General features: G+C 35.0%; 2 protein-coding genes across 2 annotated transcripts; one reads left to right on the top strand and one right to left on the bottom strand.

Annotated features, from left to right (window-relative positions):
• Positions 1–12491: 12491 nt before the first annotated feature.
• LOC113702705 (uncharacterized) lies at positions 12492–17845 on the bottom strand. The gene is made up of 3 exons (XM_027223834.2): positions 17651–17845; positions 13734–13874; positions 12492–13250 (listed from the first exon to the last, which is right to left on the bottom strand). The coding sequence occupies exons 2-3, from the start codon at positions 13849–13851 to the stop codon at positions 12709–12711; spliced, it is 660 nt and encodes a 219-aa protein (XP_027079635.1). The 5' UTR covers positions 13852–13874; positions 17651–17845; the 3' UTR covers positions 12492–12708.
• A 377-nt stretch (positions 17846–18222) lies between these two features.
• LOC140013039 (uncharacterized) lies at positions 18223–22104 on the top strand. The gene is made up of 4 exons (XM_072062017.1): positions 18223–18387; positions 18782–21432; positions 21515–21574; positions 21665–22104. Exons 1-4 carry the CDS (start codon positions 18339–18341, stop codon positions 21929–21931), a joined length of 3027 nt encoding a protein of 1008 aa, XP_071918118.1. The 5' UTR covers positions 18223–18338; the 3' UTR covers positions 21932–22104.
• The last annotated feature ends 4743 nt before the right edge of the window (positions 22105–26847 follow it).

Below are 26847 nucleotides of genomic sequence, written 5' to 3'. Positions count from 1 at the left end.
TTGCCACTAGCCGTTGGGTCAGTCCCACTAGTGAGCATTTCATTTCCACTGCCACTACACATGGGTCAGTCCCACTAGTGTGCATTTCATTTTCATTGCCACTACACATGGGTTAATCCCACTAGTGTGCATTTTATTTTTCACCGCCACTGAACATGGGTCAGTCCCACCAGTGAGCATTTCATCATCATTGCCGCTAAACATGGGTCAGTCCCACTAGCGTGCATTTCATTTTCATCGCCGCCAAACATAGGTCAGTCCCACTAGCGTGCATTTCATTTTCATCGCCGCTAAACATGGGTGGGTCAGTCCCACTAGCGTGCATTTCATTTTCATTGCCACTAAACATGGGTCAGTCCCACTAGTGTGCATGATTTTAATTTTATTCGGGTCAGTCCCATGATTTAAATTTTATTCGGGTCAGTCCCATGATTTTAAATTTTATTCGGGTCAATCCTATGATTTTAAATTTTATTCGGGTCAGTCCCATGATTTTAAATTTTGTTTGTTCGGGTAAGTCCCATGATCTAAAGTTTGTTCGGGTCAGTCCCATGATTTAAATTTTATTCGGGTCAGTCCCCATGATTTAAATTTTATTCGGGTAAGTCTCATGATTCAAAGTTTGTTCAGGTCAGTCCCATGATTTTAAATTTTATTCGGGTCATTCCCATGATTTTAAATTTTGTTCGGGTCTGTCCCATGATTTTAATTTTATTCGGGTCAGTCCCATGATTTTAAATTTTGTTCGGGTTAGTCCCATGATCTAAAGTTTGTTCGGGTCAGTTCCATGATTTTAAATTTTGTTCGGGTCAGTCCCATGATTTTAAATTTTATTCGAGTCAGTCCCATGATTTTAAATTTTGTTCGGGTCAGTCCCATGATTTTAATTTTTGTTCGGATCAGTCCCATGATTTTAATTTTATCTGGGTCAGTCACATGATTTTAAATTTGTTCGGGTCAGTCCCATGATTTTAAATTTTGTTCGGGTCAGTCCCGATTTAAATTTCCTGTTGGGGTCAGTCCCCTTTTAAGTTTTTTGTTCGGGTCAGTCCCGTTTTAAAGTTTTTTTCGTTAAAGAGGTCAGTCCTCATTTCCTCATTTCAAAAGCGTCAGTCGTTTGAGTAGTTTGCACCGAATGACACAGGTAAGTATTTGGTGTCTATTTCTTTGTCTCAAGTTTTTCCAAAACTCAGACAAAGAGGGGCAAACTGTAGACAGCAAATTTTTGATTTTTTAACTTTATTTGTTTAATTAAATTTAATAGGTTTATTTGTTTCAATTCTAGGATTTTTATTTTTTATTTTATTTTATTTTATTTTGTTCTAGTTCATTTTATTTTATTATTTATTTTTGTCTTCGTACTAAAAAAAAGAGAAAAAGAAAAAGCAAAAAAAAATGATGACAATGGGTGTTATGGATAGGGACAAGTGTCCCTTTTTGCATTTTGACAACACCTCACCTAGATGGTGAGGTGTCTAGACACTTGTAGGATAGATATTTTGAAAAGAAAAAGAAAGAGAAAAAAGGGGACTGAGCTTGAAAAAAAGGAAGACAAAAAGGGGGGCTTCGGTGGAAAGAAAAAAAAAAGGAGAGTGCTTCATAGGAAGCGGAAAAAACGCAGCCAAACTGCAAGAAAAAGGGAGAAGAAAAGGAAAAGCTCACGGCGAAGGAACCAGGGACGGCGGGGGGAGAAAACAGAAAGAAAGAAAGAAAAAAGAACGAGAAAAGAAAAGGCAACCAGGGGGAGGCAAAAGACGCAGGAGGTTTCTGGTCTGGAAGCTTGGTGGAGAGAAAAAAACAGAGGAAAGGAAGAAAGCTGCTGCAAGAAGCCGAAGCCAAGTTGCGGCAAGAAACAGAAGAACCAAGTTGCGGGAAAAACATAGAGGGAAGATTCGTCTGAAAACCACCGGTTCGCATTCGCCGTTGCTGCTGTCCTCCATCGCCGCCACCACGCGCAACCTCCATAACGGCCACCAGGCAACCGCAATCTTTCTTCTCCAGCGTGATCGACAAGTGGTCAACCGCCTGCCCAAGAACCGAAGCCGCCACCACCACTGGAACCCACCGTCATCGTTTGCAGAATTTCACTAAAACAAGAGCTCTGTAAGTCATTTTTCTTTTTCTCTTCAAGTGCAAACACTAGAAATCCCAACCCCAAGTATGTTTCTGTGGATTGGTTATTGCCATTTTTCTGTGATTGTCCAAAATTGTTGAACACATATGCTTTATGTGCCGATTGGGGCTGCCTTCGTCTTTTGTTTTTTGATAATTTTTGGGGCTGATTGTTACCTTGATTGAGCACAGATTTGCTGATTTTTTTTTACACTCATGTATTGTTTGATAAAATGCCTAACCGAAAGTCCCGCTTGAAAATGATTTTTGCTTGCGTTGTGCGTGTGAGGAAGGATGAACAGTCAGGAGGTTTCATGCTTGTCGAAATGGTTAATTTCATAAACATAGGTTTGGGAAATTTTCAGAGCACATCTGCCATGCATTTGTTCAGTGGAAGTTTCATGTTGTTTGTTCATAATTTTAGATTATATGTGCCTTATGTGTTAATTTGGACTAAAAGCTTTTGCTTATTGAACAATTTTGGGGCCGATTAACTTCAATTGGAGCAAAAATCGGTAAAACTCTTTAATGCCCCTTACCTGCTCGATAAAATGCCCGGCTAAAAAATTCTGCTTGAGGGATGATGCTACAAAGTTATTCATTCCAAGCTAGTTTAGTTTCTCTGTTTGAATGTGTTAGAACTGTGAACTTCTTTTTTTTTTTGGTTGAATAGAGCTGCGAACTTGATGCAGAATTGTTTTTGGTAGTATAATTTTGGGTTAATCACAATTAATCCCCTTAAGGTATACCCCATTTTTCACTTTAAAACCTAACCTTTAATTTTTCTCACTTAACTCCATATAGGACAAAATTATCCTTTCATTATTTTGACTTTTCATTTATCTTTTTTCCTCTATTTTATTTCTTTTTCTCTTTCTTCTTTCTTCTCTCTTTCATCCTTCCCAATAGAAAACTCCATCCGAACGGAAATTTTTATCTTGAATTTGTAATTGCATTTCTAGGTGAAGGTTTAAAAGGCATCAAAAAATAATTTTGATTTTTTATATGATGCCACGTGTCACAATTTTCAATTAATGATTATTAATCAGGTCACAATTTCGTCTTATGATATTTTCTTGAGAATAAAATGAGAAACTAGAAAGAAAAGAGGAAAAATCAAAATTAAAAGAATTGAAAGGCTAAAAAAATTGTATTTTAGGAAAGTGGTTTGAATATTTTGTAATCCTTTAAGGAGAAAATAGATCTCAACAATTACTCTTTTTTAATTTCAATCATTAAGGTGAAAATTTTTTGTGGAAAAGAGGAAGAATTAAAGAAAGAAGAAAGAGACAAAGAAAACAAAGTAGCACAAAAAGGGAAAGGAAAAAAAATAAAAGAGAAAAATAAGAGTTTAGAATAATAGAGGGATAATTTTGTCCAATGGGGGATAAAGTGAGACAAAAAAAAATGGTTCAGGGGTAAAGTGAGCTATGATGTATATTTTAAGGGGATTAATTGTGATTAACCCTATAATTTTTTAACTAGATATATAATGTGCCAAACTGGAGATTATTCATTTAAAATTGAGTTACGATTTAAATAAAGAACATACTTATTCAGATTGAAAAGGTTCAAGGTCGAAACATTTTTTTTTTTAACATTTTGTAGATGATGTCGGGTTGACATTTTTAAAAATTTTTTTTTTTTTTTGCTACGTGACTTAGTCAACCTGGCAGCAATAGTTTCTTGCCTACCTCCTGTCAGAACAACATTTTTCCTATCTATTATTTTTTCACCAATAATCTGAATAATTAGCCTCCAAATTTACCAAAACATTTACACATTGAGGTCGATATAGGGACCATGAATCACTATTCACAAACCCAACTCCCCTTTTTTGTTACGGATTTCAAGAACTACCCTGCTGGAGTACCAAAAAGAGAATAGCAAGTCAACATTTTCAAAAACAACATACCAAGTAATCGAGATCTTGCGTTTCTTTCTAAGTTGTACTTACCAAGTTCAAAAGTAGCTTCCCCGAAAATGTCTTCAGCCATATGCTTCACACGGCATTTTGATGGCGATCTTGACATGGAACTGAGGCAAAGAACTCATTCTTCTGTTGCTAGGTCCTAAACTGGTATAATGTGCCATCTGCATGAGCGATTCTTCAAGCAATTCTAGAAGTACTCATACTTGAGAAGATCAAGTCTTGTCATAATTTAGTATCTTGCAAGCATAATTAACTTAGTGGAGCATGTTAAGTTAGTCTTTGTGCCCACATCGAGATTTTTACAAGGAAATTTCTTCTTTTAAGGATTATAAATACAATGGACTTAAAAGTGAGTTTAAGTGTGCTAAGAGTACCAATCTAAGAGAGTTTTAAGGGGCCTATGTTTCAGTCTAAAAGGAGTTTTGGTTAAATATCAAACCAAAAGAGTAAGTTCTGGGCCTTTTGACCATTAAGCATTTTGTTGTTGTAAAACTAATAAACTACTATAGTATGAATGGAGATATTAGAGAAAGAAGTAGAGAAATGGAGAATGATATTCTTAGATTCCAACAAAATACAAAAGTCATCCCAAAAGGTGTTAATGTACCTCTAGATATAGGTACTATAAGATTAAATGTACATCAATCCTACTAAACGCCCATTACTACAAGAATATGAAGAACCTTATGAAATGGTTCTTCCACTACATGAATAGATTTTATGAATTGTAACTTCTATGCATAATGTAACAATAAATCAAGAATTAATCCTCTTAGAAATACAAAGGGGCATTCACACTTTTAGTTGATTCATAACACTCTCCCTTGGATGTTTATTACACAAATAATATGCCTCGTTTAAATCTTACTAGGAAAAAATCCATCGGAACAAAAATCCTAGTGAAGAAAAAAGAGTACACTATTCCTGTGTATTAATTTCTTCCCCTGATGCAAACATCATTTGAGATCTTTTAATCGTAGCATTCTAATATTCTTCACTAATTCTCAAATGTTGCAGTGGGCAATGCCTTGGTAAATAAATCCGCCAAATTATATCTGACCAGATTTATTGCACATCAATTTCACCATTTTTTTGCAAATCATGAGTAAAAAAGAATTTTGGTGAAATGTGTTTCGTCTTATCTTCTTTAATATATCTTCCTTTCAATTGGACTATACAAGCTGCATTATCTTCATATACTATAATTAAAGGATTTTCTTTTTCGAAAGATAATTCATAATTCTTCCGGATATAATAGGTCATTGATCTTAACCAAACACATTCTCGACTGATCTCATGAATTGCTATTATTTCAGCATAATTCGATGAAGTGGTGGCTAATGATTGTTTTGTAGACTGCCAAGAAATGGTTGTACCTCTATATGTAAATAGGTAACCAGTCTGAGATCTTGTTTTATACGGGTCAAATAAATATCCAACATCAGCATAACTAACCAATTCAGGTTTGAATTTATTTGAATAAAATAAACCAAGATCAATTGTTCCTTGGAGATAGCGAAAAATATATTTAATACCATTCCAATGTCGTCTTGTGGTCGAGGAACTAAATCTTGCTAATAAATTCACTGCAAATGATATATCAGGTCTTGTACAATTAACAAGATATATTAATGCACCAATTGTACTGAGATATGGTATTTCAGAATCAAGTATCTCTTCATTTTTCTCTTATGGTCTAAAAGGATCCTTATTAGGATCTAGTGATCTGACGACCATTGGAGTATTCAATGTATGTGCCTTATCCATATAAAATCATTTTAATACCTTTCGGGTATAAGCAGTTTGGTGGACAAAAATTCCACCTTTCAAATGCTCAATTTATAAACCAAGGCTGAATTTTATTTTTTCAAAATCTTTGATCTCAAATTCCTTCTTCAAATATTCAAGACTATTTTGAATCTTTTCAGGAGTTCCAATCAGATTTAGATCATCAATATATACAGCAATTATCACAAAATTTGACCCATTTTTCTTAATAAAAACACATGGACATATTGGATAATTTGTATAACCTTCTTTGGTTAAACATTCATTGAAACGGTTATACCACATAAGCCCAGATTTTTTGATCCCACACAAAGATCTTTGTAATTTAATAGAAGAAATATTTTTAGGATTTAATTTGTATGTTTCAGGCGTATTGAATCCTTTGAAAATTCTCATATAAATATCATTTTCAAGATTTTCATATAGGTATACAGTAACGACGTCCATTAGACGCATATCAAATTTTTCATGTACTGCAAAACTCATAAGATATATAAATGTGATAGCATCCAATGTAGGTGAATCATTTCATCATAATCAAATCCAGACCTTTGTGAAAATCCTTGAGTTACAAGTCTTGCTTTATACCTCACAATTTCATTTTTTTCATTTCTTTTTCTTACAAATACCCATTTACATCCTACTGGCTTTACACCTTCAGATGTTTGGATTATAGGTCCAAAACTTTTCTTTTAGCCAATGAGTCCAATCCAGATTGGATCGCATCTTTTCACTTTGGCCAATCATTTCTACGTCGACATTCATCAACCGATCTAGGCTCATGATCCGCATCCTCTGTCATAATATCAAGTGCTACATTATATGTAAAAATATTATCAATAATTATTTCTCTTTGGTTCCAACTTTTCCTGAAATGACAAAATTTATTGAATTCTCTATAATTCATTCTCTTCAAGAATTGACTCTTTAGGAGCGACATCTTCAGGAGGTTGAATTTTATCACTAATTGTTGATTCATCTACTCCTCTTTTCTTTCAAGGATTTTTATCTTTGGAACCTAGAGGTCTTCCATGATTCAGGTACGCTTTAGACTTATTAGCACTTGTAATTTGTCCTTCAGGGACATCGATTTTAATTGGAGCATTTTCAGCAGGAATATGTGATTTAGTAACTCTTCTGGGGTCATTAAATGCATCCGATAATAGATTTGCAACTTTTTGTAAACGTATAATTCTTTGGCCTTCTAGTTCACATTCTTTAGTCCAAGAATCAAGGAAATTCAATGATATTTTTCAAGTGATTTTCTTTTTCGGTTGATTTTTATCTCCCCCTAATGTCGAAAAATGTGATTCATCAAAATGACAATCGGCAAATCTCGTAGTAAACAAAACACCTGTCAATGGTTCCACATATTTAATAATTGAAGGTGATTCATAACCGACATATATCTCCAATCTTTTTAGGGAGCCCCAATTTGCGACGTTGGGGAGGTACAATTGGAACATAAATCGCACAACTAAATATTCGCAAATGAGAAATATTGGGATCATAATCAAAAGTTAATTATAGGAGAAAATAAGTATGATAACTTGTCGGTCAAATTTTCACAAGTATTACTGCATGTAAAATAGCATATCTCCAAGCAAATAAAGAAAATTTAGATCTCATCAACAATGGTCTAGCAATTAATTATAGCCGTTTAATAAATAATTCGGCTAAACCATTTTGTGTGTGAACATAAGTTACAGGATGTTCAACAGTTATTTCAATGGACATACAATAATCGTCAAAACCATGTGACGAATATTCACCAGCATTATCTAGATGAATTTTCTTTATTGGATAATTTAAAAATTATACTCACAATTTAATTATTTGAACAAGCAATCTCGCAAACGCTAGGTTGCGAGTAGATAATAATCATACATGTGATCATCTAATTGATGCATTAATTAGCTCTATAAAATATCGAAACGGGCCAAATGGTTGATCTACAGGCTCACATATATCACCTTGAATTCGTTCTTGAAATGTAGGGGATTCAGTCCCAATTTTAGTTTGTGATGGTCTAATAATTAATTTCCCTTGAGAACAAGTAACACAAGAGAATTCATTGGTTTTTAATACTTTTTTATTTTTCAATGAGTGGCTATGTGAATTCTCAATTATTCGTCTCATTATTATAGGTCCGGGATGTCCGAAACGATCATGCCAAATTATAAAATCATTTGGATGAGTAAACTTCTGGTCTACTAGGTGATAAATTTCAATTACACTAACTTGTGCATAAAATAAACCAGAAGAAAAAGAAGGTAATTTTTTTACTACGCATTTTTGTCCAAAAATGATACTTGTGATTAATAAAATTCACCATTTGTCTCAATAATTGTCTCGATATGATATTCAATTTCGCGAATATCTTTAAAATTTAATAAATTTCTCTGAGACTTGGGAGAGAGTAGTGCATTATTTACGACAATTTTAGTCCATTCTGGGAGAAATAAAGTAGCTCTTCTAGAGCCTTCAATCAATTTTGCACTATCACTGATGGCATTAACATTTGTCTCTCTCATTTTTAAATAAGAAAAATATTTTTTTTTTCAATATGGTGTGCGTAGTAGCACTATCAATGAGACAAATATCATCATCACCATTATTTAATCCCAAATACTTAGCATCCATTTCTTCTTCAGGAAGAAAATTTTAAACAAAATAAATATTAATAAAGATGCGAAAATAAATATTAAATAGAAAGAAAATTACATGAAAGATATAAAGCATTATAAAAATATCTAAACAATCATGAGATATTTGTTGACATCTTCAGGATGCTAAAAAAAATTAGCTATATCGAGGTGTGTCATATCAGCATCATCACCATCATCATAATTATTTTTTCGATCAATGAAATTTGTCTCAACACGTTTGTCTTTCTTTTTCAATGATACTTGATAGAGGTCAACAAGATATTCAGCTGTACGACAGGTACCGGAAGTATTTTTCTTTATAAACTTTCTTTTTTCTATTTTTCTGATCGTAGTTATTTTCTCTCTTTTGAAAAATATTTTGTTATTTGTCACAGTTATAATTTTCACGGGGCACAAATTTACTATGATAACGTCCACGATCTCATTCACGGCCACCTCTGCGGCCACATCCACGTCCACGACCTCAACCAAAATTTTGAAATTGAGTTGCATTCATTTCAGGGAATGGACTTGCCCCAGTTGGTTGGGACTTATGATTTTTCAGCAATAGTTCATTATTTTGTTCAAGCAAGAAAAGACATACGATAAGTTCAGAATATTTTTTAAATCCCTTCTCTCGATATTGCTGCTACAGGAGCATGTTAAAAACATGAAAAGTAGAAAATATTTTTTCTAATATATCTTCATCGGTAACTTTTTCACTATATAATGATAATTGAGAAGTGATTTTAAATATGACTGAATTATATTCGTTGACAGATTTGAAATCTTGTAGCCGTAAGTAAAGCCAATCGTATTGGACTTTTGGAAGAATGACTGGATTCAGGTGGTCAAATCTTTCTTTCAAATCTTGCCAAAGGACAAGAGGATCTTTGACATTAAGATACTCTATTTTTAATCCTTTATCTAAATGATGACGAAGGAAAATCATAACTTTGGCACGGTCTTGGTTTGAGGATTTATTTTTTTCTACAATAGTATTACTAAGATCCATTGCCTCAAGATGAATTTCAACATTCAATACCCATGTTAAATAATTTTTTCCAGAAATATCAAGAGGTACGAACTCTTGTTTTGTGAGATTAGCTATAAGAAATTAAAATAAGTTTTTGAGTTAGAAATTTACCGTAGAAGTTACTTGAAGAAATACGGGCAGAATTTCGGCAAAATCTTGCATTGCACTTTTGTTCAAGGTAGATGCTTCATTTTCACCTTTTGCTCAAAAGTAGATACTCGTGCTGATAACGTGTTGTAAAACTAATAAATTACGATAGTATGAATGGAGATATTAGAGAAAAAAGTAAAGAAATAGAGAATGATATTCTTAAATTCCAACAAAATATCAAAAGTCATCCCAAAAGGTGTCAATGTACCTCTATATATAGGTACTAGAAGATTAAATGTACATCAATCCTATTAAGTACCCATTACTACAAGAATATGAAGAACCTTATAAAACGATTCTTCCACTACATGAATAGATTTTATGGATTGAAACTTCTATACATAATGTAGTAATAAATCAAGAATTAATCCTCTTGAGAATACAAAGGGACATCCACACTTTTAGTTGTTTCATAACATTGGTGTTATTTAAACTCTTTCGTGTATTCAATTTTAGGTGTCTTTGAACTTTGGAATTATTTCTTAGAGTTTCGTACTCTCTCTTTTATACTCTCTTTTTGTTATAGTAAATATGATATCCTTTTGCCCGTGGGCGCAGGTCAATTCGATCGAATCATGTAAAATTTTGTGTTTTTCTATTTCTTTTATTTGTTTTGTTATTGCCGTTATTGAGTTGCAAAGAACTCTATTATTCTCATTGATGAATATCTTGTGATCAGACCTAACAAACGTATCAGAATTTTAGGTTTCGAGTTCTTGATGACATAGCACAAGTTTAGGCTTAGGCCCAATGAAACTCAACACCCATGTCAAATCATAAAATAACTCTTTCAATTCAAGTGCTGAAGCCCAATGGAGTGCTTCATTAATGTGTCAATGGTTGAAAAAATTATTATAGCAAGCCATTATTGCACTTGTCACATATGTTAGGTTATAGTCATTTTAGGATAATGTAGCTCGCAAAGTGGTAAATGAGAATTAACTAATTAAATTTGTTGTACCCACTCTAAAATTGGGTACCTAGCTACTAGCGTAAAGTTTAAAAGCTATATACATTACATAACAAGCATTTTTTCTATTAATAGAATAATATTTAATTTATAAAAAAAAAAAATAGTCCTTGTTTCGATTTTTCTACCCCAAAAAAATTAAGATTTAAAGTCAAATGTGCTTTTTAACTCAATTGTTCCACTAATTTCACAAACTAACAAAGAAGAACTGAGACATGAGTTCCCGCTTGCTTTAGTTTCTCAAAAAATTTGAGCAGTAGGTGGATCCTTATGTTCCTTTTTAACTCTCAAAGTTAAACCATTGTTTCGAAACTCAGTTGGTGATTGCGAACTGACCATGACTTTGGTCTGGTTCATACTTTTGGTTGATTGCACTTAAGAATCAATGTGAATCATGAGAACCATTCGAATTGGAACGAATCGTTGAGTCGGAGATTTTTTTTTTTTTTTGTCTATTAAACTGAAGAAAAAGAAGTACGTTCTTCTTAATTCTAAAGACTAATTATTAAGTGTCACACCACTCAATTTCTTCTCACCTTTTGCGTTTTATCAAGTTTTCATTATTACTTTCTAGTTTCTTGACTTCCTCCGGGCTTCAAGTTTCTTTTCTTTTCTCTTTTTTTTTTTAACAAAGTTGCAACCTTTGATTCCCAAAGACGTGGTTTAAAGTTTAAACTCACAATATCTAATTCCAAAAGACATGAATTTTTTTAATTTCAGAATATTGTGGTGTTTTTGGGTAGGATTTAAAATTATATTTTGGTAGATACAATTGAGATAAAATTTATTTGTTTGAACTTATAATATAAAAATTTTATTTGTGAAAGCCTAAGTTCTATGAAAATGTTAAACTTTTTACCCATTGAACCTTATTCTATGTACATATATTTATATAATTTATTTTTAAAAAAATTCATTGGATCAAGGTTGAACTGGTTCAATTGGTTGGACCACGACCGAAAAACCTCGCCAGTTCAATTAATGATTTGTGTTTCAACACATTGAGTTAAACATACGTTTTGGGGAACTGCTTGGAGAAGAAAGGTGGAACGCCAACAATAAGAATTGGCAGGCATGCTTGTATGCCTATTCAATGATTTGGTTTATGGCCAATCAGCTCTAATTTTTTGGTTCATGTAATCCTTCTTTTTTCACTTCAAAGATAATTTAGCAAAATTTAAGTTTTTTGAGTTCTCCGATAAAATAAGCCACGTGACTAACTAGAATTCTCTAATTATATTCCACCTAACTATTGTGATCGGTTCTCTAGTTTTATAAACAACTAAAAAAATTGTGTTTTGGAGTTGCATTACTAATTGAATTGGAGTTTAAGCCCCCATTCTCATCGCCAGAAGCCCTTTGCCCCCTGCACAGCCTGATGTTCATTGAATGTTTGAGCATATGTAGTGTAGGCAGTGATTGAATGTTTGAACGTATGCAATGATTGAGCCTTTCACTCATCCTCCAGTACCATTTATTTTTGTCAAAATTCCTCAAGTTTGTCAGTGTGCTCATAGCTGTTAATCAAGTCATTGCAGTAATTGGCAAAGAAAACATTTCCGGTCCATGCAAGACCTTCCAACTTCTATAGCTACATGAAAATGGCGTCATTCCAAAAGAACTACAATTTTTCGGCTAGATGTAAATCCGAGAGCGCATATGCACATTTGCTATCCGTGTGGTCTCAAGTAGAAACAAAAGCAAAAAAGAATAATTCTGGCACAAATTGCCAGTGTCAAGAAAATTACGCAAAGACGATCTTCAGTTAAAAGGAGTTTATTTGGATGATTTATTTGAGATAATTACTATAGTACTTTTGTGATATGATATATGCGAAACAAAAAAGTGATTGAATTTTATGAAACAAATTATTTTATTTCAAATTATCTCAATCCAAACACAGTACAATCTTCAGTTAAAAGGACGCTTTATATCTTATCTAAATAACAAGGCAGCTTCAAAAACAACTTAAACTTCAGTAAGAGGCCTATAGCTGGGTTGCAGTGAGTGATCATTGTTAGTATAGGAGCAGAATAGTATGAAGCAGATCAGCACCCCGCAAAACCTTCAATCAACAACGCTGGGACAGCAAGCTCTTGTATTCTAGAACAGGCAAGGCTGGTGCAGAATAGGAAGCATACCGATAGACAATAACTCCAAGACAAGACAGATATATAGCAGCTGACATGTACATTTCTCCACCCATGGTATAAATGAGAACTTGCATGAGTAGTCCCAGCAATGTGTCCAATGCACTGATATCGTATGCCACATGCATAAACTGGACAAAGCCATGAAGGACAATAGTGGATCCTATCAACAGAATAAGGTTGTTGATATTATACCCCACAAATTGCCGTAGCGCCAAAGCAACAGAGACACTAATCACCTCAACCATAGACTTTACAAGTCTCCCAATACACCGATATGGAGAATGCCTTCTATAGTAGTATAGACAAAACATCAGTATTTGCTGACAATAACCAATCACAGAACCCAAGATAGGTTCAACTATCCGATCGTTGACCACGATGTGTACACTATACACAACCCCATAAAGAAGTACCAACATACCCAATGAACTGAAGCAATACCACAAACTATGAACCACTCCTGTCAGGTTGGGAAACAAAACGGAACAATTGAATCAGTTCAACAGCATATGATTGAAGGACATTTAACTCAATTTCCAGTCAAGAGGAGACAGGAAAATTCTTAATGTTTGTTCAATAGATAAACAACAGCTTTAGAGTGTCTACCAACAATATATTAACCACCTACCATATTTACACAACCTTCCAGTCAGGCGTGTGTAATTACTTTCATTCTCAGTCCATTCTATTGCTTATGTCCCTCGACATGTTTGTAGTGCATTAACATAGATTGACAAGAAAAGGGCACAAAGGAAAAACCAGAGAGTTGTGAAAGTGGGGAAAAATATTTCCTCACAGCAGATAATTATTAATCACATAATTAGCTGAACCTACCTGATGGTTTTGTCTTTGTTCAATTTCAAACATCTAGCTCAATATTAGTTCCTACCTCTTGGCACAATGTCAAGTTTTTAGGCAGCAGAGTAGGGCGGGCAGTACACACCTAAAGAAGTTTCGACTGGTGTGGGTGATGGAGGGTTACCAGCATGCGAAACTTCAACTGCAAGTGCAGGGGGAACGAGGGGTTTAGTGTCAGGAGGGGAAGAAGCTGATGACTCCATGATGGTGGAGATAGGTGCGGCAGCTAGAAGAAAGCACCAAAAAAAATGAATAAGAAATTAGTGATCATACAAGGGCCTTAAAAATGGAGTAATTTCATGATAGTTACAAAAGTAAATCAATCTCAGATAAGATTATAAGAATTGCCCAATAGCAACGTATGCATAATCGTAATTGTATATAAACCAACAGCATCAACGAATTCTCCAATTAAAAGATAAGCTTAAAGATACCGAGATTATCCAAAATCATGATTATTGCAAAAATGGAGGGACATTGGGGGGTAGGGGGTGGTACAATAATCAAATTGAACATAATCTAGAACTTACAAATTCCTTGGAAAGAGGTCTTAAAAGATGGACCCTAGAAAGGAAGTAGTGAGAAGTGATGATAGAGATAAGTGGCAAAAATCTACTAAGGTTTATAGAAGGCGTGGAAGGATGTGTCGAATGCCCAAGCATTGATTTGGCATGCTTTTGATGATAAGGAACCAACTTGAGAGTTGGTTTGAATCCTATTGAGTTTGTTTTCTGATTTTCACCATCAAGGGTATTTTAGTTATTTGGTTAGCTGCAGGAATTTTATGTTTATGGTAATTTTCTGTTTAGTAATTAATTTTGGTAATTAATATTTTAGTTGTTATGGGGAATAAAAAAGCTTAGTTTTCTAGCATTCTACTAGAATTCTATTCTAGTTAGGAGTCCTAATTAGGATTGGAGTTGGTTTTGTTCTAATATCTATAAATAACCACTTCTGCACAAAGAGAAGGCAGATTTTTCGTCCATAAAATTTTCCTGCAGACTCAACGTCTTTCTTAGGACTGTGTGATACATCCTAACTTTAGGTGTGATGCCCAAAGATTCCTAGGAGTGATTCCTAGAATTACTAATAAGTTTTTCATCTTCTTAAGCATATTTTCTCATCCTATTCCAAGTTGCTATTTTAAATTCAAGTGAAATTCAATATCTGGGTTTTTCTATCAAGTTGTTGTGCCTACCAAGTGTTCGTGCTGCGTCAAGTGATCTTTGCTCGGAACAAGAACTTCTAACTTAACTTGATTGATAGGCATCCCACTAGAAAATCAAGGAGATAAATACACCAAACACCAGCAATTGTGTTGTGTGCAGTTTTCCAATTACAATGAGAATATTGACAAAGCTAATGAGCAGTACAATCCTTTCAACCTTCTCTTCTTCTCATTCATGAGTGAGGACAATTTGAGAGCAAGACAATGAACTAGTAACTACAAATTTAAAAGCACCAGCCCTACATACCGTACCATTGTGACAATAGCTTGCAATGAAAAGCAGCTGATGCATGACAACAGACACTTACTACTTTGGTTCAACTGATGGTTATAAAAAAAAATTGCAATTTACAAACAATAGTCCTATTCTGTCTTTAATACTACTAATTTTCACTTAATTACCATGGTATTTGTCATCTTCTTTCTTTATTTTTCAAATTCTTGGCAACCAAAATGGAAAATTTCTCAGAAGTGTACCCCCTAAAATCAGTCCTCAGACCTAGTCACCTCTTAACATAAGTACTGCCTCCTCTTGAATAAGGCCAGCAATTTGGCACTCCACTACAAGCTTTAGGCACTTCACAACTATAATTCCTCAACCAATACGATAAAAACACTTATAGAGTGTATTCTCAATGAATTTAAATGTCAAATCCACGCCTAATTACATAATAAACAAGGCAACTTGCATGGTTATGACAAAACTTTAACTAGATATCTACATGACTAACAAGGGGACAAGTAAAATTAGAACTACAGCAAGGTGCCGACTCAAACAAATATCTATATTGGGTTTCTTCTCATTAAATTAAAAAAAATCTAAAAAACAAAGCACAAGAAATTGTTGGACAAATACTCGTAAATAACTAGTTTAAAATTTCTACAAGGCAGTTAACATGAAGTAAAATAGCACTTAATGACAAAAAATGCAGTAAGCTAAAATGTAAAACATTTTTTGAATAATCTAATCAATTACTGTTCATGAAGACAAATATATGGGAACGAAGCTGACCAAACTGCATGGTCACAGAGAAAGCAAAAAGACGATAGCTATTTCAATGAAAGGGTTTTGGTTTGGACTAACTGGGGATAGTTTTTCTTAGAATTGATGAACAATTCACTTGCATAAATTGCTCATCAGACCTAAGTTGAAAGATGAGAATACATGGGATTCACAGCTTTTCAGCAGGCCTTGTTTTGCTAACTTTTGAATAACAACTTGCTTTAGAGAGGGAGAGAAATTGAAGTACCCTTGAATTTCAAGCAGCCAAAAGTCAATATCTGACCAAAAACACACTAAACAACAAATCATCAAGTGAGTATTCGTTTATTCTAACCACTTTTCTACCTGCAACATGTCAACACACAGGCCTTTTAAGCCCATTCACAATATGTAACTCACTTCCATAAATTAGTCAGCAGACCTAAGTTGAAAGACGAGAATAAATGGGATTCACAGCTTTTCAACAGGCCTCGTTTTGCTAACTTTTGAATAACAACTTGCTTTAGAGAGGGAGAGAAATTGAGGTATCCTTGAATTTCAAGCAGCCAAAAGTCAACATCTGACGGAAAACACACTAAACAACAAATCATCAAGTAAATATTCATTTATTCTAACCACTTTTTAACCCGCAATGTGTCAACAGACAGGCCTTTTAAACTCATTCACAATATGTCAATATAGTTGGAAATCAACCTCTCTTACAAAACCCTAGTAATCTATCTAGAAAATCTACCATAAGGATTCACCAATTGAAAATTTCAATTCAGACCACGAAACGAGTGGATATCTGAAGATTAGAACTTTATGGGGCTAGGATGCCTTTTAGGCCTTTCAAGTCCTAAGGTAAAGAGTCGGACTTTTGTGGCTACCCACCTTGCAATTAAAAACCTAAATCTTCAGAGGCAACTTCTAATCAATAAACAGAGACCACATGGTTGATGGAAAAATGCCACATGTGGGAGTATGGGAGTCAAACCTGATACACATGTGACCATTGGTAATTACAATAGCAGATGTGCAATGGCTTCTTGAAAGCAACATCAGTGTTTGACACAGACTTCCACATTTAAGACCCTTCCATTAACTCCTAAAATCTCCATGAAATATGATAACAGAGACAGCTAGAGAGCGAGAGAGAGAGGGTGTGCATGTGTGTGTTAGTTTAAGACACTGTTTCTGGGTAATTAATTGTTCTTAAAGATGCAGTGACTATCCAAATTCCAATGTATCATTTGCTAAAAGATAAAAAAAATAACAAATTGCAGATAGCCTCATTTCAATATGAAGGCATACTGATGTTGCTTTAAATGCTAACTCATGAAATTTTCAATATCTTACACTCTTTCAGTTTACTAAAAATGGAAATTATGTGAGTCCTCTTAGCTGTATGAAAAACATTATAAGTTCGTCTCAGGCTGCGGCATTTCAACATCATTCTTGACCTTTTATTCTAGACCCCATAGCATTTATGAATATATTAGAATTGATATCAGAAAGTAAGTGCAAGCCTTTTATCCTTCAATTAACTGGAACACATTCCACAGACCGGAACGTAGGTATCTGTTAATCAGCTTGGATATGATGGGATGAGTCCACAATCTTCTAGCGTCATCAATCACAGTAAAAAAAAAAGCAGAAGCAAAGCACCAAGGAAGATTCTTTAAACAAAATCTCAAAACAACTGACTTAATTGGGAGCAATAATGGAGTGACCGATGTTCCAATTGATGCTGCAACGTGACAGAAGGGAGAGAAGAGGGAATGCTGCTTACCTTAGACCCTAGATGAATTCAGAGGCAGAGAAGAAAGGGGCGAGCAATTTCAAGCTATGGAGAGGCTTGAGAGACGACGTCAATGAGATTTTGAGGTGATTCCTAGGAATGGCCAAACGGTGGAGAAAGGCGGACGATGGGACTGCAAGAAGGAAGGGGCTTCGGTCCGGGGAGCATAGCAATTATGAAATTTGGGGATCGGTCAAAATTTTAAGAGAAAAATGCAGTTTTGGTACCTAAACTATGATGCATGAGCGGTTTTAATCCCCAAATTTTGCATGAAAGTAAATGTGGTACACAATCTTTCAAATTTTGAGCACATTAAGTACCCTTGGCGATTTTTTCTCAAATTGCTATCGAAAAAAGTCATGTGACAGTCACATGTCCGGCCACAATTGTATAAAAAACGGCCAAAAAAATGTCAAATGTCATTCTAATACTAAATATTAAATTTAAGGACTAATAGCATAATAAGCAAAAAACCCAAGGACCCAAGGACTAAATAACATCATGAGTCAATTAAAAAATAAAAGAAGAAAACAACATCACATAGTATCTGTTTCTTTCCTCTTGCTTCGCATTCCAATAGAAAACCCAAGAACCGAACTTCAACAAAAATTCAAGTTGGCTCCAAAAATTCGAAAAAACTCGGCAGATTCCGGGGAGCATCAAACAATTGTGAACCGATATGTCAATCAAAAGCGAAGAATTGAATAATGAGCCACCCCCAAATGATGGTAAGTAAATACGGCTGTCCTCGTGTAATTTTTACAGCAATATTGAGTTTAGGGTGAAATTAGAAGTAACAAAATATCATTTATCATCTGAAAAAACTAATCTTTGGGAGTGTTAAAGCAAATGGACAATGGATTCTCCTAGAAATTACAAAAATAGTTTTAATTCAGAGTATAATCTATTGTATATCCCATTTTTATGTTTCAATATTTGTTAGTTGTAGCTAAAATATCAAATTTTTTTGCATTGCAATCGGCATTTTATAAGTGGTTTTGTTGGAGTATTAAACCCTTAGTATTAATTTGAATGTTGAGCAATATGTCTTAATTTTCTTACATACATAATAGTGATATGTGCTCTCGTTTAACTGTTTGAACTATTCTTCTTAAAATATAGGAAACGGTAGCACTAAAATCACCATGAGATGCTATATTTGGGGAAAATGTATAAATGGGCCTGATGCACATTATGAGGGAGGGGAAATATGTGTGTTTGATTATGTAGAAGTGACTGGGATTAGTCTGTTTGAGATGGATAGAATGCTTGAAAATGAAGCAAGGGTCTATGGCGATAAAAGGTACCATATTCTTGTAGAAGAGTATGGATTTCGCAGGCTTTGGCATGATAAGGAATTATATGCTTATTGTGCAGATTATCTAGATTATGGTAGGCATGTTGACTTGTACATTGAGGTTTCTTTTGCTGAAATTTTGAGGTTACAAATGGGGTCTGATTATGAGGAGGATGATTATGATGATGATTATGTTTTAGAGGGAGGTATAAATGGTGAATCTGAAGAACACAATGGTTGCAATTCAGATGCTAGCTCAGGGGAATTTTCTGGTAAGGACTCGGACTATGAGATGGAGGAAGAGGATGATGATGATTATGAAGATAATGTAGATCAGAATGTAGAATGGTTGGGGATTGAGAATCAAGTAGAAGAGGAAAGAAAAATGATTGCTAAAGGCAAAATGATTGCTGCAGCTCAGAGGGATATAGGAAGTGATTCTGAGAGTGATGTTGATAATTCTGATGTAGATGCTGCACCAGATTCTGAATATGATTTTGAAAGTCTACATGGAAGTGGTGATGAACAATGTAGGAAACCACCAATGTTTAATCCCAAGGACATGCATAATCCTAAAATTAAACTTAAACAATATTTTAGCAACTTCAAGGAGTTTAAGGAAGCGGTCAGAACCTGGAATATAAAGAGAGAAAGGCCATTTAAGTTTGTTAAACATGACAAAGTTAAAGTGATTGCCAAGTGTCCTAGAGAAGGTTGTGATTGGTACATCTATGCTAGAAAGTTGAGCGGGGAAGGCAGTGTGCAAGTTAGAACCTTTCAAAAGAAACACAAGTGTGGGTTCTCTTACCATAATGAAAGTCTAAGATCAAGTTGGGTGGCAAAAAATTACCATGAGACAGTTAGAGAAAATCCGAGGCTAGATCTTAAGAGCTTTACAAATAAGGTAATGAAGGAAAATAAATGCTTTTTAAGTAAGTATCAAGGCTATAGAGCAAAAAGAGCTGCCACAAAAATTGTGCAAGGGGATGAGACTGATCACTATAAGAAACTGCCTGATTATATCAATGAAATAAAGAGGAGTAACCCTGGAACTACTGTGATTATGAAAGTAGTAGATGGGTATTGTGATGCTGTCACAAGACAACAAAAGTTTCAAAGATTGTACATGTGTTTTGTTGGGGTTAAACAGGGATTCTTAGCTGCTTGTAGACCTATTTTTGGCTTGGATGGGACATTCTTAAAGGGTCCAGCAGGAGGGGTATTGCTAACTGCTGTGGGAGTTGATCCTAACAATGGATTTTATCCCATTGCTTATGCTGCAACTGAGGGGGAAACCAAAGATTCGTGGATGTGGTTTCTAACATTGTTGAGAGAGGATCTTCAAATGGAGAGAGACTATGAATGGACTATAATGAGTGACAAACAAAAAGGCATCATACAAGCATGTGAGGCAATGTTTCCAAATTGTGACCATAGATTTTGTGTTAAACATCTACACAGTAATTTTTCAGTTGCTGGATTTAAAGGAACAACTTTGAGACATGCACTATGGAAAGCTGCTAAGGCAACCACACTTGCAAAATTCAGTACAAAAATGAGGGAATTGGCAGAAATTGACATTGAGGCTGCGAAATGGTTGGGTACAAAGCAGCCTATTGAGTGGACTAGATCACACTTTAGAATCTTTTCCAAGTGTGACATGTTGCTAAACAACATATGTGAGTCATTTAACAGCAAGATTCTACATGCTAGAGAGGAGCATATTGTGGGGCTGATGGAATCTTTGAGGCACTACGTAATGACCAGATTGCAGCAAAACAGAGATATGGCTAAGAGCAAGTGGAAGAAATTGAAATTCTGCCCAAGAATCATGAAAAGAGTGAAGAAAAACATGGATATGGCTACTCAATGTTTCCCTATTAAATCAAATGATGATGATTATGTGGTTGGCTGCCCTTATGGAGAAACATATTGTGTTAATATTAAAGAGAGAATGTGCACTTGTAGGAAATGGGATCTTACCGGGATTCCATGCAGCCATGCAATTTCAGCAATCTGGATAGCTCGTAAAGACCCTATGGACTTTATTGATCAATGTTATAGTGTTGAAGCCTATCTCAAGTGCTATGCTAATTGCATTTTCCCTGTCAATGGGGAGCATGATTGGACACATACTCATGTTACACCTCCACTTCCACCAACATATGGAAGAGCACCAGGAAGGCCCAAAAAGCTGAGGAAAAAGGGTGAAGATGGAATACAACAGAAAAAAGAGAAAGGGAATAAAATGAGTAGAGTTGGGCAAGTGATTAAGTGTAACTACTGTGGTGAGAAAGGGCATAACAAAAGGTCTTGTAATATTCGGAAGGAGCAACTTGAAAATGCTGCAACTGAAGGCACTCAAGCTACTCAAAGTGCAAGCCAACAAGTAGGATCTTGCACTGAGCTATTTGAAATATCTCTTAATGAAGCCTCATCTCAAACTGGTGCTGATACAACGGTAGACAATCAATGCGTAAGTAAAATTAAACTAAGTTTCATTAGTTATAATATTCATTATGTTATCCATATTAAGTTAGTTAATAATCTGTGTGCAGGTAAACACATGTAGTGGACCTGCTAAGACGATTGCAAGAAAAGGAGCAAAAAGAACTTCTGTACTCTCTCTTGTAGTATTTCTTATACTTGTGGCACTGGTTTTCTCTTACTTTATTTAAAGTGACAAATATCTCTTTTGGTTGATGTAGGAAAACATTGTGCTACCAAATCTGAGGAAAACAAAGCCACAGAGATCTCAACGACAAAACATGGCAGCTACTGAAGATATAATTTCGTCTGCTCCAACTCCAGAACTTAACTTGCATCAAGTGTCCAACATTCCATTGCCTCAGATGCCATATATGAGTCAACCTGATCCAGTCCAAGTTCCCAATTTTCATATAAGAGATACAAAGTCTTGTACAATAACAAATATTACTGGTGGTCAATCTGCTGGGGGATCTTCCAATGGCTAATGAAATTGAGGCTGCGTGAAGTGAATCTATCTTAATGAACATTATCTCTTGTAACAATGCTTTTGTACAACTGCATCATATTTGGTACCTTATGTAACATCACCATGTTACTGGAAAGTCATCTTTTGTTGGATTAACCAGTTGGATTGGACATATATTTTCTAGTGGTTTTGACTCTGCAATTGTTTGTAAGATTTTAGTTCACTGGAACTTGATGAGTTTACTTATTGTGGTAACTTTGTGAGCCCTACTAGAGTTGAACTTGCTGCAGAAATTGCTATTGATTTTCCAGAAAAGAAGGTTGTTTAGGTGCATGATGGACCTAGGTTGCTAGAGTTTATTGGACCCAAAGCTTCCAACAAGACTTTAGGCTGGTTGAAAAATAAAAATGTAGAAGTGAAATTGCAGCAATCTGTTCAGTTGGTTAGAAGATCAGATGGAAGCAACGCTTACATAACTTCATCTCGCGAAACAATTAAAGCAGGCTGCCATTTTCTGTGCACTGGAAAACCAGTGGGTTTGGCGTTTTCTCTTAGTATAAAAAACCATGTTAAAACAGGGCATGATCTTTTGTTTAGCATAATCACGTAATATCCATGCTTGAACAAGGCATGTACTTGACTAATTCCAGTACATAATCAAGTCACAAATCAGCTCCAATTCCAGTACATTAATCCCAAAGAATTCTTTTTTTTCCCCATCCATAGTGCAGAAATTAATCTGCTGAATAACATTAAAAACATCCATAAAAAGAGTCCAATAACATTCATTTCATAACAACAAAATTAAAGGGGTAAATCCAAAAAAGTGCCAAATTATAATACTACTAATAGAACCTCAGACTTAGTAAATCCAAGAAACAAAGCAACCTAAGCAGTGAGAACAACAGCCCTACCAGCTTCCTTAATCTTCTTCTCAGCAGTCTTGGAAACTGGCTTGACCTTAACAACAACAGGTTGATTTTCAGGCAAAACTCCCTCACCCAAAACCTTAAAGTATCCGAACTGGGTGACATCAATCAAAGGGACGTTGTCCTTGGTAGCTTTGTCCTTAGCTTCTTGAGGAACCTTAAAGTATCGTAGCTTTGTTCGGTTCTTGGGTTTTCTATTGGAAAGCGAAGCAAGAGAAACGAAACAGATACTATGTGATGTTGTCTTCTTCTTTTATTTTTTAATTGACTCGTGATGTTATTTAGTCCTTGGGTCCTTAAATTTTTTGTTTATTATGCTATTAGTCCTTAAATTTAATATTTAGTATTAGAATGGCATTTGACATTTTTTTGGCCATATTTTATACAATTGTGGCCGGACATGTGACTATCATGACTTTTTCCAGTAGCAATTTGAGAAAAAATCGCCAAGGGTACTTAATGTGCTCAAAATTTGAAAGATCGGGTACCACATTTGCTTTCGTCCAAAATTTGGGGACTAAAACCGCTCATGCGTCATAGTTTAGGTACCAAAACTGCATTTTTCTCAAATTTTAAGGAGTGGATTCACAGAGACTGAGTTGGTATCAAACTTTTTGGGTAGGGATGGCAAGGGGGCGGTTTTGGCCCCTGCCCCATTGTCAAAAAATACCCCCGGTCAGTTAGCTAAGTACACATAACAAAATAAAGGCATACGCAAGGTTTGTAAAATCGGGATTCCACGTAGGATCGGTTTTAGTTTCACAGAATCGGATCGTAGGATCGTAAGAGGACCAAAGTAGCTCATCTAACCTCCTTCAAGAGGACCAAAGTAGTTCTCAATGAAGTACGTCCAACTGGACATAAAAATCACATTTCCAAATCCACTTTAACTCACTCAAATTACAAGAAAATAAACGGGCAGCATTTCCCCCTAAATTCTTCACTTTCACCCTACAATCAACAACCAATTCTCATAGCAATTAACCACAATCACACATACGGGTCATAAACAATAAAACGCATCCAATTAGGACCACAATTCCCTTCAATCAAAGCCAATTAGGGACTGTACAACCAATCAAAGCAAAGCCCTAAATTTGAAACCCTAGGACGAAAATTACACCCACAAGAGGAAATTTTCTGCAAACCATCACAACTAATGGACACAAGCTTCATTTTACACCATCTCAATCCATCAATCCAAGGCCAACCCATAATTATCATATAAAATCAGAAAAATCCCCAATAAATCAGAAATTGGACCAACTCTACTTAAAATCATGAAATCATCCACAAAATAGCATATTTAACCTCTACCAAACACCAATTAACCAATATTAGAACAAAAAGGAAAAATCGAAAACGGTCAAAATAATAAAAAATGGTCAAAACGCCATTAAGGTCAAAAGAATGTCGAAATTGGCCGAAACGGCCGGAATGGTAACAAAATAACAAAAATAGTCCTAAACAGTCCAAAACGGCAAAAATGGTTAAGAAATGCACGTACGCGTGCGCGTAAATGAAAACGGTCGTGCGTTTGCACCCAAAGGCGCAAACGGAAATTTCACAGTTTTGACATTTTTTACGGTTTTAATTATAACAAAAGTTGTGGTTGTCAATTTAAGGTGTACGAGATACTGTTTCGAAGCTAAGATAAAGGCCCATAACTTTGATGAAGACCACTCAGTCCAGTTCATAGTATATCTAGGTTAAAATTTCAAATTACAGAACCAGAATCTCACATTCGGGCTAGTTAACCGCACTATACGTAACCGACAATAACTCAGGCTACCGAAGTCCGATTAAGGTATTTTCAGGGTTGTTGGAAAGCTAAGACATAGTAATACAACTTCTATGTTTTGGGCAAATGCTAATTCAGTACGGATCAGGGTGAACTGACAAGGTCAGATTGGTGAAATGTCAAAACTGTCCACAGAGCTCTACCTATGGCAGTCAAGGGTATTTTTGTCTTTTTATGAGCTACAGTGCTCAGATTGAGTCGAAATTTCGCAGGCAACTATAAAACATCATTCTCAAAACTTTCATGTTTTATGCTAAGCCTAATTCGGCTTCCATCATGGTCGAATAGGACCGGGCAGAACAGGGTATCTTCAAAACCGAAAACTGGAATTCATGCAGTCTAATGCTAATTTTCTTATTTCTAGCTTGATTCACTACCTCAACTTCCTATACAAGGTTATAACCATCATATACCATCTAACCAACAAGAAATACAGTTGAAAACCTCAACCCTAACTCAAGAACATGCACCATATCCATCATAACAGAAATTTAAAGCATCAAAACTGGAAATTTGTATCACTTGCTGGAATTTTCTCAAACCACCATAGAAATCACCAAATCTTCCATACAAACCCACAAAAGTGATATATAAACCATCATTAACCATTATTAGCATCTTACAATATCAAAATCAACATTTCTATTCAATTGCTACAAGTTTTTACAAGAGTTCAAGGCTGCTTTACCTTCCAAAGGTTGGTTCACAATGTTGCACTTCAAGAACCAAGTTCCTTAGCTTCTTTTTGCTCTAACTTCCAAGCTTGTTGGATGAGTTGCGCACAATCCAAATTTTTCTCTTGTTCTTTCTCTTATTTCTCTCGGTTTTTTCCTTTCTTCTTTTCTCCCACAAGCTGGCCGAAACTTTGCTTGTTTCTTTTGGCTTTTGTCTTGCTAAGTAGATTAATACTAAGTCCCTTAGTCAAAATTCACTACCTTTTTGATTGGCCAATCACAATTAAGTTTAGGAATCTCATGGAACCTTTAGGAAGCCTAGCAACTTGTGATTAACAAAAAGTCACACTATGGCCCAATTAAATTCAAAATCCTACCAATTTACTCCACAAATTACATACTTGATACATACTGTCACACGTTCACTCATATGCAATGAAAACCCTCCTTAGAAATGGATAGCAAATTCTTTCATTTTTCAAAAGGAAAGTGAGAATAAACAAAATGTTGAGAAAATGTGAAAATTTTAGGGTTCTCACAACTTGGTTATATTATGCTCTTATTTGGTTGCGTTCTTACTTGTTTACTTGGAACCTCATTGAGTCTTAACTCACCCCACTCCCTTTGTTTTCCTTAACAGATCGGGGATGGACTTGTAGTCAAGAGCTTTCTTAGCTTTATTTTGCTTTGACTTGTATTTAGGAATTGTAACCTTTTGTTAAGAAGACCTTACTTTTGACTTTTGTAAGATTGAATTTATAAGTTTGACTTATGTTATGTAAATTAAGTGTAGAGTGGTAAGTCGACATTTAGCTTTATATTTTAAGTTTGGATAGTTGGTGTAGTGATTATGTTTCAATTAGGGTTACACTTCTTGCTTGGGAGATAATTTATCAATTTCAATTGAGTTGCTAGTTCTTTGATCGACTGAGTCCCGGTGAGAGTTGGGCAGGCAGCCCGCTAATACCCTAGGGTTTGCCTTGGTATCGGATGTCCGGTATCTCTGATGCTTATGTTCAAAAGCAGACAGTGAGTTTAAAAAATCTTCTTCAATTCTTTTGGACGTCCGGTGCCTCTAATGCATTACGTCCGAAAGCAGATAATAAGTTAGAGGAAATTTCTTAATTCGTTTGGATGTTCGATAATGGAGTTCTTCATGCATCCAAAGTGCTGCAATGTTTATCGGACGTCTGGTGAAGCCTTCACGAGCGTCTGACAGCTTTCAACTTCCTTTATCTCTTTCAGTTGCTCTTGTTCTTTGAATCAAGTTTGCTTCATGATTGAAAGTATTTCTTGAATAGATATTAGTATTATCCAATTGTTTTGTAAACATCAAAAGATAGAGACCAAGATTAACACCTCATTTATTATAGGAATCTTTTGTATTAGCGATAAACTCATCAAATCTCCTAAAAAAATGGGTATTTTTTCATACTATTTCATTTTATATGTAGGTAAATATATTTGTGACATCATCATTATGTTATTTAGTTTTTTCCACCCCAGATCAAATCAATTATATCCTTTGACG

This window comes from Coffea arabica, chromosome 8e, assembly GCF_036785885.1.
Source record: "Coffea arabica cultivar ET-39 chromosome 8e, Coffea Arabica ET-39 HiFi, whole genome shotgun sequence".
NCBI lineage: Eukaryota > Viridiplantae > Streptophyta > Magnoliopsida > Gentianales > Rubiaceae > Coffea > Coffea arabica.
The sequence above is the reverse complement of the archived record's forward strand: the minus strand, read 5'-3'. Positions and strand labels throughout refer to the sequence as shown.